This window comes from Limanda limanda, chromosome 17, assembly GCF_963576545.1.
Source record: "Limanda limanda chromosome 17, fLimLim1.1, whole genome shotgun sequence".
NCBI lineage: Eukaryota > Metazoa > Chordata > Actinopteri > Pleuronectiformes > Pleuronectidae > Limanda > Limanda limanda.
The window spans coordinates 4614024-4630847 of NC_083652.1; the positions used below are offsets into that span (position 1 = coordinate 4614024).

Consider the following 16824-nt stretch of genomic DNA (forward strand, 5'->3'; position numbering starts at 1 on the left):
TCTTTTTGACTTTGCCTTATATACTGTAGATAGAGTTAGCATCACGCTATCGTGTATCACTCATTCATTTAAATAGCAACATGAAATGACAAGAATACCACAAGAATCAATATAAGCACCAGAAAACACAAGACGAGCCGTCAACAATGTTCCCACATTTGTTATGAAAGTAACCATCCTCTTGAAAACCAGTTGGTGCAACTCAAGGGGTTTATCCCATTTGAATAAATACATTAAATAAACAACCAGCACAGAAACCAGCACATTATCAACATTTAACAGCAGCAGATAACAGCAGCAGCTTCATATTTTACAGTAGCATCATTTGAAACTTGAATTATGAGCCTGAATTGTAGAGGTTAGCATGCTGGATAAATACAGAGTTCAAGAGAGGGAGACATGACTTACCTCACACAAGGTCGGAGAGTGCAATAAGAAGCTGTCTTTAACTTCACCAGCATTAATAGCAGAGTCAAAATGGCAACAGCCAATCAGAGGTCTCCTGTGTAAGGTGTCCAATCAGATTCGTCCTGTTGTCCCAGCCTCAGTGGAATTAGGATGGAATTACACTGTCAATCAAAATGAACTTCAAAGTCAAATATTTGCGTTTGGTTGCTATTGTGATGAAAACATAGAAACATGAGCAGCATCAGCCATAGCAACCAAATGCTTACATTATCAACATTTAGCAGCAGCAGCTTCATATTTTACAGTAGCATCATTTGAGACTTGATTTATGATGACAAATATTGTTCATCTACTACACCCTCTTAAATCTCACATTTCCTGCTATATCTCATTCTCTGTTTTATTTTACCATATTCCCAACAGGCAGTTTTACCCTCCCTCCAAATATCTCTCTCTCTCTCTCTGTTTGCATGCACCACTATATGTCTATGAACCAGTCATGGCGGTGACATGTGGAATTTTTCATAAACTCGCAGGGGCACCACGCTGCCTGTGCCTGTGTATTGTGCTGCTGCATTTTTTTCCTACTCCTGCCTTCTATCTCTCTTTTCATATTATGTCTTATGAACGACTCTTTGTATATACGTTTTTGTGAACTTGGGGACTGTTGTTCAATTTTGATCACCCTTGTTTATTGTATACACTCTGCAGAGCTTATTATTCGTCGGAGAATTTCATTATTTCAAATGATGAATTTCCATCACAATTGTGTTCTTTATTGTGACTTCCATTAGAGGGGGGAAAACAACCCCCATAGTTGGTCCAACACCCTGCGCGTCGTCTACTTTGTAGAATTGACAGTACCCTTGGAGGATGCTGTTGATGAAGATATGCAGACATGACATTTGAAGCAGAGCAACTTGGCAGGAATGCAATAGTTTCCCCTGTGGAGGTTGGCTGCAGGGGTTTCATTAGAACACCGACCATCAGGTTGCTCAAAGATCTGGGGATCCACGGACAAGTCCTGCGCCAGACCGTAAAATAAACATCTCACGCTGCAGAACGCTGCAGGTAATGGCTCTGAATCAGGAGGAATGATCCCAACACGGCTCCAAGATGCCAGAGACATGCACCCAGGTCCGGGTCTGTACCTAGATGGGCTCTCCCTCCCTGCCGCTGCGGGGAGGGAGAGCCCAGGAGGGAGGGAGGTGTTTTACCTGTTTTTAATGGGGCAAGGTCGTTAGGCGGCGTCATGCGCCCCATATTTAAGGAGGAGCCGTGCTTGGCTCGCTCTCCTTACGTTTCCGTTCGTCTCCTTTGGGTCTTTGGGTTTGCGTGGACGAGGTAGTTTCGTTGCCGTGGCGGAGTTTGGCGTTGGGTGCAACAGCCAGCACCTCACTTAAACATTCGCGGAGCAACTGCGGGTCTGCTTGTTAACGTTGTCTGCCTATCTCTTGTTTATATTATCCAGGCTGATTGCTGTGCATGTTATGCTAGAGCTGGATTCAGCTACGGCTGTGGAGTCTCTCACCGTCCGAGTTGCTGTGGCTGTACCCTAGCTTGACAGGGTGGTACGTATGGTCCCATTATTCATGAAATTCTGTTATTGTCACTTTAATTACTAAATTTGTTTATTTGGCTTCCTAGAGGCCTTTGCTCCTTCGTCGTCCGTCATTGGCCACCATGCAACAGACGGACCTGCTGGTCTGGTTAATTGGAACAGTTTTGGCTTGGATAGAACTGTTCTGGCCTTTCTGGAATTGTTCAGGCGGATACAACACCGTTCTAACTGTTAAAGACTGTCCTGGCTCAAAAGGAAGTGTGCAGCTTTTAAAGACTTGTTTTCCTTCTTTCATTGTGGCTCTCCACGCTCCGTTGAGGTGAAGCATGGAGTGACAACCTAGGAGGGACGCCTAACTGTAGTAACATTTAATCCCATTTCACATTGGTGTTTATATTGGTTAGGATTTGGTTTATTTTGTTTTGTTGTTTTCATCAGTATCGATTCAACACTGACATTTTTTAATTATCTTTTTATTGTTGGTAAGGTGCTGTGGGCCTGAGGCGGCAACCCAATTCCTGGTGGTGGCGTTTTATTCACAACCCGTTTTGTTAGATGGCAGTGTCACGGCTGGTTAGTATTTTAATCCTTCCCCTTTTCCTTTAGTTCTCGTGGCCGTGGTAAGTCCCAGCCCTGTCCCTGTGTCTGAAGTGTTTATTTCATAATTTAGTTTGTGTTCTGTTTGTTTGTTTCCATTTTGCTTTTTGTGTTTAATAAAGTTATTGTCTACGAGTAAAACACGTCTCTTGCCCTGTGATGTACACAAACATGTGCTGTTGCACACACACAGTAGTTTAGTTATATCCTGGAGGTGAAATTCACCAGATGGCGTTTTGGAAATCTCTTATTAACCCCCCCTCACGCTACAACACTAAGATACACAACTGATGAAATGTCCCCAACATTGACTGGTGATCATTAACATCAGATAACATCAAGTGGTGGTAGGTATTAATTAGTGTTGTAGAACATACCATAAAATGGGACGGCGTTTAGTTTAAAAAGGCGGAGAAGTAATGATGTGTGATCTACTGAGCGGGTCACATGGTTTTCACAGTGCTGCCATACAAGCCAGTTACCAGTCAGATTTACCTTTAACCTCAACCTACCATGACGTTCAGTCTGTATCATTGTCTACAAGGTCAAAACTCTTGCATCCTTGAAGGCGCATAGTTGCACAACAAATCCTAACATCCGATAGTAGTAGGTAACTTAAGTTATGCTGAAGAACTTCAAACGGTCAAGGGATATTCACCATCTTGTCCTATTTTCTAAAAATATGTGACATTTGTTGCGGGTGGAAATCAAAAGGCAGGAGGCGTCGTTCTCAAGTTAAAATTAATCAGGTTTATTCAGAGGTCACAGGTGAGGAAATGCAGTGTCCAGCAATTGAATCATGCATGGGCCTTCAGTTCTACACAGTTAAGCTGCACAAGAAACGAAAAAAGGCGCAGTGACAAAGTGCGCGTATAACTTATACTGGGCATGACAGAGGTTCTTCTTGGATTGGGATTGGTCGGATCTCATTGGGTCGTCCTCCTGGCGTCGCGTGATGATGACGACGTACGTGCACGCCACTGTTGTGGCCACCAGAGGTCATAAGCATGTTGCCTGAGTGTGTGTGCTCAGTATATGTGAAGTAAAATGAAGTGCAACCAGAGGTCACAGTGTTCCGGCCTCAAAGCATTCCAAGACTGATAATTTCACAGGAGAGAGGATATCTCAGAATTTAATATAATGGAGGGACTCATGAATGCACTGTGAGAGAAAGCCTCCCTTACGTCTAATCTGCTGTGTGGCACAGGAGAGAGGATATCTCAGAATTTAATATAATGGAGGGACTCATGAATGCACTTTGAGAGAAAGCCTCCCTTCTTGATAAGGAGCATGAGAATATTTAATCTTGCAACTAGCCGGAGATATGTGTGTGAGTATCTGAAGTTGAGAAGTAGAAGAAGAATGTATGTGTGTTTAGCCATATTTTATTCTTGTACTTTGGTCAACTCTGCTACTTTTAAATGTACTTTAAAAATACACTTGACTTAAAATATAACATTTTGGTATAAATCTGAAAATCTGTACAGTGGGCATATCAATAACTGATCAACTTAGAATGAGGTAAAGTGGTCTGTAGAACATGACAATAATATATGCTCTATTTTGATATTTTCATGTAATTTATTCCAACACAACAGACACTGTCAAAGTGTTTTTATTGGACTGAAAAATTACGGCAATGACATACATTTGATCAACAAACCTTCACAAAGTTCATTCAGGTGTAAAGAGGCCGCACAATTCCAGCATTAAATCTACAGCTCTCGAGTTACAACATGTACCTGCCCGTTGATTTTTAGGTTGATGGTTTCCCAGTCGAAAACATTTCCTCTTGCCACTCTCTTCCCTGTATAAATGTCTTGGATTGTGCTGGCCGGCAGGACAGTGTCCCACAAATTAACGTCGGAGATCTCCCCAACGAAACTCTGCCCGGCATCGTATTCGCCCATGAAGGCGTCCGGATCTTGTCCGATGATGACCTTACCCCGGGGCGGATGGTGTGACCCTTCTTGTTAATCTTGGTCAAGCTTTTCCTTCCATCCATGAATACAGTAGAGGCACCAGACCTGGAGTCCCAGGTGAAGCAGAGTTGGGTCTCCAGGGCCCCTATCTGAGGGACGTCGAAGAAAACAGCGTCTCCGCTCACGTAGAAGGACAATCTGAACGTCAGAAATAAAAATTCATTAAAGAAAACAGTGTAGTTTTGCAGTTTCATAAGTATTAGCATTAGTGTTTACAGTAGCTGTAGCATTAAGAGTAGAAGTGAAAGCTATGTTTTAGTCATTGTTGTGGAAATTTCCAAACTGTCCTCGAGGTTTTATTTCTTGCAAGAAAGTTGCAGGTAGTAGTAACTATTATTTGTTCTAGTATCAATGGTTCTATTTTTATTATATTGTCAATTGCAGTTGTTAGTTTTTAGTTTTAGGTAGTAGTACAAGTAGTTGCGATTCAATAATTACTCATCTTTTCGTAAAAGTAGTATTAGTACAAGAAGAAATAGCACTAATAGTAATAGCAGTGGTAGAAGCAAAGGTATTGTTAGTTGAAGTTGTATATTTAGCAGTAGTATAGTTTTAAGTGAAGTATTGTTAGTGGATAAATTACTCTTAGAACTAACTAACTAATAATAAACGTGTTGAGTGGTAGAGCAGAAGTAGCACCAACAGTTTGTACTTTACCTGCCATCCAGCTCACGCCACACGCTCAGCTGATCGCCGTCTCCTGTCCATTACGCGAACAGGATGAACTCTCGCTCACCTTTCAGCTCTGTGGCCACACGCATGCACAGAGTGAAGGCTCTCAGGTCCAGGGGCGTCATAGGACCCATCTCAACAAAACTGTCACTGGTCTCAGTTTGGAACAGCATGGTCATCATGACGACGCTCCCTGAGAAACCAGAGGTTCGTCGAGGAGTTACGAAAGAGCAGGCAACAAACAAACATTATCTGGGCCCGAAAAGTTAATATCCTGCAAAGGTCTATAATGATCACCATTTCTCAAATGTTTTACAACTTGAAAAATACTCTTAGATTTAGGGAAAAGGCTGTCCTTAACAGTGGTCTGGATTATTAAATGCCTCAGTTACTGAAAATATTCATTGCCCTGAACACCGAAATGATATAGGTCATATATACAGAGGGATGTTGTGGTGTTTAAATGCACCTGAAGACGGACTTAGTTTGTTATTATTATTCATCCTAAAATTAATAACAATTATTGTCTTAATTAATAGTTTGAAATGTCCAATATCTAAATTGGATTCAAATTATTTATAGATTTTCTTGAAAAAATACTTAAATGATTCATCATTTGAAAAAGAAAACGTGTTGCCGATATATATTCTGTTCATTCATCAAGTAATTGACTGATAGTGTAGCTCTAGTTAATTTATTCAAGTTCAAATTTGATGCCTTCACATTAAGAATAAAATGTAATAAATATAATTTTATGCATACACACATATAAAGACAGGAAAGGAATACTATTACCAGCCGACACTGCGGAGATGGCGACGAGAAAAGAGACGACTAGAAGTCTCATCTTGTCAGATCTGCAGAAAGAAAGACAATTTACTCATCAACTCATTCAGCTTCTCTTAACGCATCATGTACTGTAGTAAAAACTATACGCAGTGATGGTTCAAACAAATAAAGCTTTATACATACTGTGTTGCTGTGAGGGCCCTGGGAGAAAACTGGACAAACTGAACAAGCTGTATCATCTGAACAGGGCATTTTAAATTGCTTGCCCCCCACCCCCTCCCTTTTGACTGGATTACTTATTATCAGTGTTCAGAGGCAGCTTTTCCAGGAAATGTGGTTGAATCAAGGTGAGAGAACACAAAGTTCAGAGGGGACCAATAGCTCACTGGACAATATTCAGCCTTTTAGTAATAAATCACATTTCTCCTGTATTAGCTTTACTACACCTCCTGTTAAATTTAGAATACAAATTTGAATTGTCCTCCTCACCTACAAGGCACTTAATAATATGGCACCTTCATACCTTAAAGAGCTTATAGTACCTGTGATGGCAGCACCAGCAACCATAGCCTGAAAGTCAGTAACATGGTGGTAACCTTTCTTTAATTTGCCTAGTTTGTTTATTTTTGCACACACACCCACATCACAGACGTAACTGGACACAAATTTTGGTTTCATACAACATACTTCATTCACTTATTTATATCTTTTGTCTCTGATCGTTTTTCCAAGTTTTCTTTGAGTTACCAGTTCCTGGGGGTTGCTGCTGGAGTCGTCTGGCCAGCCATTCATTGGAGGCCCGGCTGCAGCAGACAACCTTAAATGGCTTTAAGCACTAATTGGTAACCTATTCAGCTACAGACAGTTCACGCAAGAGGAAGTCTTATTCCTAATAAGAAAATTATTTATTTTCAGCCACCCTGTACAAAGATGAAGAACTGGAACTGGCACTTAAACACTTCCACACATAGTGGTGTATAGACACAAGTTATAGCGTTCTCATAAGAGATGAAAAATAAAAACAAAGCAAGAATGATGGAACATGGACCACTTGAGGAATAACGGAAATAACAGGTCAAGTGAAGGCGCTCACACACACAAAATCCGAATCATGTTTTATAGTGTTTGAAGTAGAAATATTGTTGCCATTATCAGTTTGTGAAAAGCAGTAGTAGTAATCTATTGTCCAGAGTAGTATAGTGTAGGTACTATTATTTCTATTAGCAATAATCATATTGCTGGAGGTGGAAGTTTGTACTTTGCTAAAAGGACAAAGTACAAATGGTCAGGGTGAGGCAAAATGAAAAAAAGCCAAGTCAAAGAACAAAATGCTCTATTGTCAAGGTTACTGATTGATGTAATGTTGCAATGTTCATCAATAAATGCCAATATACATGAGCCATAACTAAACCACTTCCATGTTATTCAGATAAGGTTTTGATGTGGGTCAGTTTAATTAACATAACTAATATGAAAAGAAATACACTCTTATTACACCTCACTATCAGATCGATTTGCTCACCTGCTGCCCACTCACGTATATGACTCGTTCAGTAATCCTTGTCGGAGTGTCCTTGGGAAAGATGAACAACATTATTGTGTTGTAATCCTAGTCCACAATCTATCACCATCAGGATCAATCTCCACTATCCATGATCCGGATCCATCATCGCGATCCACCTTCACGATCTGTCACCACTATGATCCACCATCACCATCCACAACCTCGATCACAATCAATCACCACTATCCATGATCAGGATCCACCATCAGGATCCAGCTTCACGATCAACCACGATGAACCATGATTAGGATCCACCATAACAATTCACGATCCATCACCACTATACATGATCAGGATCCACCTTAACGATCAACTACCTTGATCCATGATTAGAATCCACCATCACGATCCATCACCACTATCCATGATCAGGATCCACCTTAACGATCAACCTCCAATATCAGAATCAGAATCAGAATTCTTTTAAATGCCAAGTATATTTGCACAGACAGGAAATTGCCTTGGTGATTATATATGATATAATCCATGATTAGAATCAACCATCGAAATCCACTATCCATTATCAGGATCCACCATCATGATCCAACACCACTATCCATGATCAGGATCCATCACCACTATCCAAAATCAGAAGCAGAATCACGATCCACAGTCCACCCTCTTCGCATTGGCTCCCCCTGCTGGCCAGGAGTGTAACTACTTGGATCTAGAGAACAGGAGGGGCGCCAGGACCCAGAGGAGACAGCCTGTCAGCCAACATGGCGGACCACAACATTCCCCACGCTGAGCAGAGTCTCTACAGTGAGATGTTAAGGTTCGTGGTCGCTTCAGTTGGTCTTGACTGTTCATTCAGAGACGAGCAGCAGCTCATCTTCCATCACTGCCACTCGATTGTTCTCTTGCGTGTCTCTCTCTGTCGTCGGAGCGTTAATAGTGAACACATGGGGGAACAGGAGGGACGGAGAAGCAAAACGTAGAAATTAGTTGTGTTGTTGAAAACAGCAGAAATTATAAAAGACTTTGAGTAAACCTGCCTTTTTCGTCCGACCATGGTTAAGTCAGTTTGAGGTTGGGTAATTCACAGGGCTTTGATTTTGGGACCATCAATAAATTCATCTTTGAACAGGGAAGAACAACTTTTATTTCCTGTGATGTGACCCACAGACTCCAAATCACACCAGATATTGTTGCTACTATAGACAAACATCTCTTTTTAATGGATTTGAATGTGTCCTCTATTCAATACATAAATACTAATATTTGAAGATCTGCCATGTTGATCTTGCAGTGGTGGCGCAACAGAAGTTATTAGGACATGTGCAGTAACTGTAGTTAACTTTGGGTTTGTTTTATTCGGTCACATGGCATGCATAACCATTTTGAGTCCACCATTTTGTTCACCTGCCACACACAACAAGGGACGTACACAGCCAGGACATCAGGCGTGAAGTGATCGTTATGATCAGGATTAATGATGTGAACCCATTGAATAATAAGCAGACGACACACACAGGCTGCAGACAGGAGATAAGTTCTGCAGCAGATTATCACACCACGCAGTGTTATTTTTAACCTAAAGGTTATTTGTGTAAGTTGTAGGTTAAAGGGATCTATTTGCTCAAATGGAATTTGAAATAATAATAGTGACGATTTCACTAGTGTGTAATCATCTAAATTGTACTAAGTTTTCTTTACCCTAGAATGAGCCCCATTGAAATACACCGGGAGTGGGTCCGCTCTACGGAGGCCACCATGTTTTTTTACAGTAGCCCAAACTGGACAAACTAAAAACCCTTTGAGTTTTTATGACAACTGAAGGCTTCCACGGGTTCTCTCTCATGTTTAGAAGGGGAGGGTGAGGTTAGGGGTATTTAGCTGCAACATGCAACTTCACCACTCGATGTCACTAAATCCTACACAATTAACCTTTAGTTGTTGCAGTAGAAGCAACACCCCGCTTATCCAGGTATCTACATTTTCATTTATGAGGTTATTGTAAAGATCAGCTCTAAATGTGAGTGTTAAGAAAAGATCAGGAAAGCAGAATTACTTGTCGACTGGTGCAGGGAAATGCACCTCAATGCAGTTGGGCTACCAAGGGGGGTCCAAGTGGGGCCACCCTGTTTGAATAGACTATTTTAAGAGCTTTTCCTACTACTTTAATGCGTATGTGCAGCACACAATTAAATAAAATGCAGTCATATCCAAATCAAAGGGGAATTTATTGACGGTCCCTAAGTGAAATTCCTGTGATCCACAGTGTATGTCTGTCCAATATCCAACCAAAAATTAACTGAACTGCCTTGGTGAAAGTAATCATGACATTAGGACTCTATTCACAGTATTTTATTGTCACACTTGTTATATAAGATTTATTGTTTGTAACTTCCAGTCCGTCTGAGCTGTTTGCAGCCCGGTCCAGGAGTCACAAGATCCCAGTGAGAGGACCGAAGGACTTCTTCCCTGACGGCTCAGACGAGCAGAGGCAGCGGCTTGACCAGAGTCTGACCGAGCACTGGAGCCTCCTATCTGAGGAGAGGGTGGAGAGGCTGTGAGTCGGCATCTGTCCATCCTCTGTTTTCACCTTTTTTAAACCTTTATTGTTGTTCTGTATTTTCTGAAAGTATCCTACATGAGCTCTGTTGTCAACCATGCAAAACAAGCAGGAACAGTTGCTGAGGTTTGTAGACAGCTACTGAACTCCTGGATATTTTCCTGAATTCCTGAGGGATTGTTTGTGAGAACACAAAAGCCTGAGTCAGTTGCTCCAGGCATCTCCCTGAACTTTTGCCGTCACCTTGAGTAAAATGTCCAAATGAGACCATGTAAGTATAAGGTAGGATGTCCGGATAATCCACATTTCTGGTATATGATACCAAACTGAAAACTAGAGGTGATATAAATGTGGAAAATGCAGACGAAAATGTTGAATTGGAAAGAGCTTTCGGTGATAAGCGTGAGATCCGCCACATAATTTATAAATCATGTCCTGAGTCCTGCTCTACCCAGACGCCACCCCTCATCTGAATATGAAGTGAAATTTTCCTGTTATTGTAAACGTGTCTGACCAGGACATTCTCCTCCTTAGTTCTTCATATCTGCAAGACAAACCCCAGAAACAGTCCAGACAAATTTTCACTTGAAGTTCATGTGTGAAAACAAGAAGAATATTGCTCTTGTGGTGTCATCCAAGTTTCCGCAAACCCTATGTCAGACAACCAGATGCATCATGTTGATTGTCATTAATGTAAGAGGATGCACAAACTGCAGGAGTCCGGTTGTGCTGCGCTGACATGTTATACATGTTTTCTGTTTTTAATTTACTGCAGAGGAAACTTAGTGAAGGCCACATGGATTTCAGACAAACGGATTGTGGAGCTTCAGTCTCCAGCTGTGAGTATGAGGCTGTGTCCACACTGGCACGTGTAATATTCAAAACTAAATCATCTGCTCGCAGATGAGCATTTTAGCTCCACATCAGAAATAATATCAATCTGTTAACATACGGTAGAACACATGACATGACCATTCACATACACATAGTCATGTGTTCACCACTGGAAGTCGACTCATGACTGATAAGAACCAATAAGGAAGAGAACGTGTCATTGTTTTCAACAACTTCCTGTTTGTCCATTCAGACGAAAACACAACCACAGGTTTTGTTTTTTCGTATAAGAACAAATACATACTAATGTGGATGTTGCCTGCATCACAGCAAGTGTGACTAACTATAAACACACACTCCGAGCCATCTGACATCTTCTGCACTCTATCTCCTGTGAGTTATTGTTTTCAAGATTTTGTCAAACTATTATAATGTTAATACACTTTTTGTACACAGGGAAAGTTCTGGCATACGATGGGATTTTCTGCCAATGGCAAACAGTGTCTTCTCCCGGAAGAGGCTCTCTACCTGATGGAGTGTGTGAGTGGCAGATAAAACCTGGTGTGGTAAAGTCACCTGGAGCACAAAAATTCGTCATTTTTCTTCAGCGTTATTGTAATAAGAGTCAGGAAATACGTTTGACCTATAAACTGAGATCTATAAACTTTGTGTGAACAGGGAAACCTGCAGGTGTTTTATCAGGATTTGCCGCTGTCCATTCAGGACGGTTATGAGAGATTTCTGTCCTCAGCCACAGTGAGCCTCCAGCAGTATCAGGTAAAGCTTTCAGTCCGACTCAAGTTCTGGAAGCGGAGCACGATGCTGAATCGGTCTAATAAATCTTTCTCCTCACAAAGGTGTTTGGGCATCTGAAGAGGCTTGGGTATGTGGTGCACAGGTTCGATCCCAGGTAACGTAAAGTGGTAAAGTGGATAAGTAATGGAGGTCAAGGTTTCAAAAATGAGCTAAATCTTTTATTATTTGTGGTTTGTCACAGTTTGGAGCCATCGTCGTACGCAAGGCAGCTGAACCTGCCTCAGTCGCATGATAGAGCAGGAAAACAACTGAAGAGGAAACGTAGCGTCAGCCCCTCCTCCACCCCGACATCCAGGTAAACAGTGGCCAAGTTCATCATACAGAAATTATATTAATTATGAGCTTAATATGCAAAGCACCTTTTCAAAGCCAAAGTGATAAAACAACAATAAAATAAGAGGATAAGAATTAAAATTTCACCCAGAGATGAACATTTTTCGATAAGAACATTTGAAGAAAAGATTTAAAGGAGACATATTATGCCCATTTTACCGCAGTTGATATGGTTCATTGGGATCTTGATGAAATGTCTGAAACATATTTTGGTCAGAATACCACAAGGATCATTTAACACAGCACCCTTTTTACCCTGTCTAAAGCAGCCCTCCTCAGATTGACCTGCGGGTTCGCAGGTCCGCGAGCTGACCGGGCCGGTGGAGCCGAACCGTGTAGCGTGACTATGACGTGTGTTCTGGTCGTAATCCCATTCGACGCGATCTAGCGTATCGTTTCTGACATAGAGGAACAACAACAAATCGCGGGAGTTGTTTTTTTCCAGAGTTTTTTGGGACGGTAGACATGCTAGATACCCAAATTAACGTGTATACGCACTACAAAAGTGGAATTTTCTTAATATGTCCCCTTTAAAACAAGTTATAGATTTAGAAAGTCATTTCGGGGCTCATACTGCAAAAAGTCAGACAGCCTTTATGCATCATCCACACTACTGTGTTTTAGTTTTAAAATGCACTGTTCCTATGGTTACGCCTGACGTCCACACTACTGGTTTTGAATGCCTTAAACAGAGACTTTTGGAAACGCTGCTGGTTTCGTTTTTAGTTAGAAAACTCATGAGTGCCAAACAAAAACTGAGACTTTTTTCAAACGATGATGCAGACGGCGACTTTCTCTTCCTCACTGGTTTTCTTCAGTCACGACTCGACTACCAACTGTGAATGTAAAGTGTTGCTAAAACGTACCATCGCTAACAGTTCCTCCCTGCTCTTACTTTTCACCATAGCTGGGTCTCTTTTGTAGTATTTTCTGTTAATAAGCATCCAACAGCAGAATAGACAATACGATATGGAGCTAAAGTGCTCATGTGGATGGATATAGTTTTTAAATAAAAAAGACAACGTATCAGTATGGATTTTGCCTGTATCACCAATCCTGCTCTGGGAACAATCAGGTTGTTATCAGCTGATTCAAGATGGCGACCATGCTCAGCACAGACGACCTATGCTCGTAAAAGACGCTAAATGCTTCTTCACATTCTTTCCCTGTGTTGTGGTTTGATTTCAGCACGGCACAGATCATTTTTGACAAAAAGCAAATGTTCACGACACATTAAATGGAGACTCTCTGATCAACTTGTCAGCTAATTGAGGGAACTAGCGATTGTTAAAACATTTACAAATCTAAAACTGCACAGACTTAATTCCATACTCTGTTTTTGCTGCAGTTGTACTGACGCTCAAGAAACTTCCACTGATAGAACTGAGAGGATGATGGAGGATAAAGGCGAGGAGGACAAAAAGCTTCCCGAGTCAACCTCTCCTGAGGATATGGAGGTCCAGATCTCCACCGCGACTACCACTAATCCAGCAGACCAAGGTGGGGGCAGGAGCTGGTGGGCAGCAGATGGTCTCAGGGACTCGGCCAGGGGATCCAATCACTGCACCACATCTGTTCCCTCCCGCTGGGACTTCAGCTCCATCCTGTTCCCTGACCTTGGCTCCAGTGAACATCTGTCCAGCTGTCTGGCATCTCCAGACCCTTCTCTGCTGCCTGGGGCTTTGGCTGTGGGAGCCTGTGACGTTTCCCCCTGGAAGCAGAGGATAAACTTGCGGAAGGTGGGAATGTCTTCAAATGAGCAGAGGAGGGAAGAAGACGAGTGGCGGCGTCGGCGGGATGTCAACAAAGACAAAGACGTTTGTGACAACAACAATTTAAATCAAACATGACATTAGGACATACCTGAAATTTTTTATCAGGGAAATGATTTTATTGATTTCCTTCAGGTCCGGCAATGCAGAAACTGGGCGGAGTATCAGGAGCTCCTGAAGAGGCGACAGGGGAGAGGGGACGGTCGTCCAGCTCACCTGTGGAACAGAGAAGTCACTCCCTTACATGACCCAAGACAACCAATCCCCACCAGTGAGACTACAAGACCCGAGTTTCACTTAAAGTTCAGTCAAAGTTATTTCAGTCTTATCTGAAAACCACTTCACTGATATTCTTTTATTCCAGAGGAGCTGTTGGATAAAATCAGCGTGATCGAGTCGACAGATTTACTCGAGGGGGCGTCCAGGTATTACTTGTGATGCTTCCTCTTTTTACACTGAAAACGGATAAATAAATGAATGAATAAATAGGTAACCTGAGATTTCAACACTGAAAGTCTGAACCAAGCTAAATGTCTTTGTTGCATTGTTTTTCATTTGCTATTGTTAGTTTAGGTTTCACATTGTAATTTAGGGAAAACACTTAAGAATTATGACATTCGTACGTCCTGTGCTTCTTGGGCTAGATCTACCTATAATTGAAATTTATTGGTTTGAAGACAGGTGTAAAGGCCAGCTCATGGTACTGCGGCTGCGGCTTTTTACGCAGTTGTGTCGACGGACTTGTTTTAATTTATGGTTCTCCAAGCGTTGCGCGTGTAGCAAAGCAATTCACCGCCAGAACACTAGGTGGAGTAACGTTTTTTGTCGAAGACGACCTTAGATACGCCTTCTTTGTGTGTTGCAGTCGTCGTCGACTGTTTATTTACATCGCCACAGCTGCTCCTCGAGCCTCTTTCTGGCGGACAAATTTGCCCTTGATCTTCCTACACAGCTTCATACACTCGTCGACCTGCAAACCGACGTTAACCAAGATCTCCTTCCAGGAATTGCAGGCCATCTGCGCGTCCTTGTATTCCGTCAATGACGGGTTATACAAGTGGTCATACCTTCGGATCTCTTCTGCCAAACGCTCTTCTATTTTGTCCATATTTGTTCTTCTAAATCTTCCGTGGTTTCTGCCGGTATTATGGGGCATGAAACCGGAAATGTGACTCCGGAAAGGATGTTGTTAGCAGACCAATCACAGCCTTGCGGTCTGTGTGAGGCTTGCGTAGCTTTGTCGTATAGTTGCAAAAATTGGGCGACGCACGCAAGAAGGGGTACGCAAGCACGCAAGGGGCTCTTGTGCTTGCGTGTCCCTGAAAACGCAGAAGCATGCGCCAGCCTTTACTCTGATGTTGGCATGTTGTAAGTTGGGCAGTCAGTAGTCCTCCTGTTTGAATGGAAAAATGTGATGAATTGGTTAAGTGGTTGCCACTGTAATATAATCAAGTTTTACTACCAGCATCATGACACTTAAGGTGCTGTACTCCACACGTGTTCAAAATGATGTCCTAGCCGTTCAAACAATATATCGCCGAGGTGTAGAAGCAAGCCTGTGAGCCTCTTCCTCTTCTTTTTCTTCATCTTTTATTAGATGCTGTCTCAACTTCCTGCATTCATTCTAAAAGTCCAAACTATGCAAAAAGTGCAGACCACCTCTTTTGGTCGAGGCACCTTTCACACCTTTTGTGTCTGAAGGTTCAGACCAAAGACAGCATGTGTGAAACACCCTATAATAAAAATGGATGAAATAAATATTGCAAAAATGACCCTGGTGCCCTTTTCACAGATTTGGATCACAGGATTCGCCGCTGGGCTCTGACTGAATCACAAATGAATTCAGATATTTGATTTTCTTTTAGCCATTAGTTATTTTTGCGGAAGCAGTGGGAAATTTCAATTTGAGACTTGAAATGTATAAATTAAGTTTGGTAGCAAATAACCATTTAATCTATATCTGTTCGACAAACGCCAGAGCCACTTCCCACCCTGTCGTGTTCTCATTCACCGAGAGTGATGCAGTGTGACCACATTGTGCTTTTGTGTGCTCAGGTTAAAAGGCTCAGAGGACTGGAGGATTTGTTTCAGTGTTTACCAACCTGATTCGGTGGCTGAGTTCAAGAAGAACAGCCCGGGGAAACCTTACTCCCGCATGTGTGTGTGTAGGTACGGCCATGTTTACTCAGGATTGGTTTACAGGAAACAACAGGTACCTGACCCCGGTTACAATAATTGGAGATGAATGGCTCTTTTGTATCTCTGTCTTGTCTTGTTATGATTCTGGTAACATTGCTGTTTGATCAGTCATTTAGTTAAAAAGGCCAGAAAACAAACACAATTTCCCGAGAACACTTGTCCCTCTTACTTGATAAACGACCAGAAATGACCATAATCGACTAACTGATGTCAGGCTTGTGTCTTCCTCTCCATAATGTGATTCCATCCCTGCCGCGTTTCAGTTTCGACGGCCCTGTGCCCGACCTGCGAGCTGTCAAGCTGCTGGCGTCCCAGAGCGGAGACGTCCCAGTGGTCTTTGCTGTGGTGGACTACGGAGACATCTCCTTCTACACCTTCAAAGACTTCCAGCTGCCAACCGATGTTTACCCCTGAGACGTCGCTGAAAAACATTCACACACACGTTTTTGGGACTTTTAAATAAATCTGCAAACGTGGGATTGATATGTTAAAATATGTTGTGTGTCTGATTTACTACGAATTGATATTTGGTTGGCTCCAAATAAGGTCATAAACCCCGCCTCCTCCATATGAACAGATTCAAAATTCAAAGTTTCCTAGTATCCAAGGGCTCCATTTTTGTACAGTGGGAGAAAATGGAGACACGTTGTCTATCTGGTGTTAATTATGAATCTGACCAGACTCAATATTACTCCTTTATTTTCAGGTGAGAAATAATTGAATTGTGCATCAGGTGCAGTTTACAACAAAACTACAACGTTATTATCAAGTCAGATTAATTG

The 16824-nt window shown here is 42.0% G+C and overlaps 1 protein-coding gene and 1 pseudogene across 1 annotated transcript; one reads left to right on the top strand and one right to left on the bottom strand.

Moving 5' to 3' along the window:
- Positions 1-4165: 4165 nt before the first annotated feature.
- Positions 4166-6251, bottom strand: LOC133023839 (C-reactive protein-like; annotated as a pseudogene).
- Positions 6252-8288: 2037 nt separating this feature from the next.
- tsen54 (TSEN54 tRNA splicing endonuclease subunit) lies at positions 8289-16754 on the top strand. The gene is made up of 12 exons (XM_061089928.1): positions 8289-8348; positions 9927-10085; positions 10864-10927; positions 11379-11462; positions 11601-11699; positions 11780-11832; positions 11920-12033; positions 13420-13888; positions 13979-14114; positions 14208-14268; positions 15899-16012; positions 16306-16754. The coding sequence occupies exons 1-12, from the start codon at positions 8293-8295 to the stop codon at positions 16454-16456; spliced, it is 1560 nt and encodes a 519-aa protein (XP_060945911.1). The 5' UTR covers positions 8289-8292; the 3' UTR covers positions 16457-16754.
- Positions 16755-16824: the final 70 nt, after the last annotated feature.

What these genes read in the sequence shown, in the direction of transcription:
- tsen54 (XM_061089928.1), top strand. Translation starts at nt 8,293, where the DNA reads ATGGCGGACCACAACATTCCCCACGCTGAGCAGAGTCTCTACAGTGAG. An exon ending in CTCTACAGTGAGATGTTAAG is followed by an intron (nt 8,349 to 9,926) that starts GTTCGTGGTCGC and finishes TGTAACTTCCAG; the next exon opens with TCCGTCTGAGCTGTTTGCAG. An exon ending in TGAGCCTCCAGCAGTATCAG is followed by an intron (nt 11,700 to 11,779) that starts GTAAAGCTTTCA and finishes CTCCTCACAAAG; the next exon opens with GTGTTTGGGCATCTGAAGAG.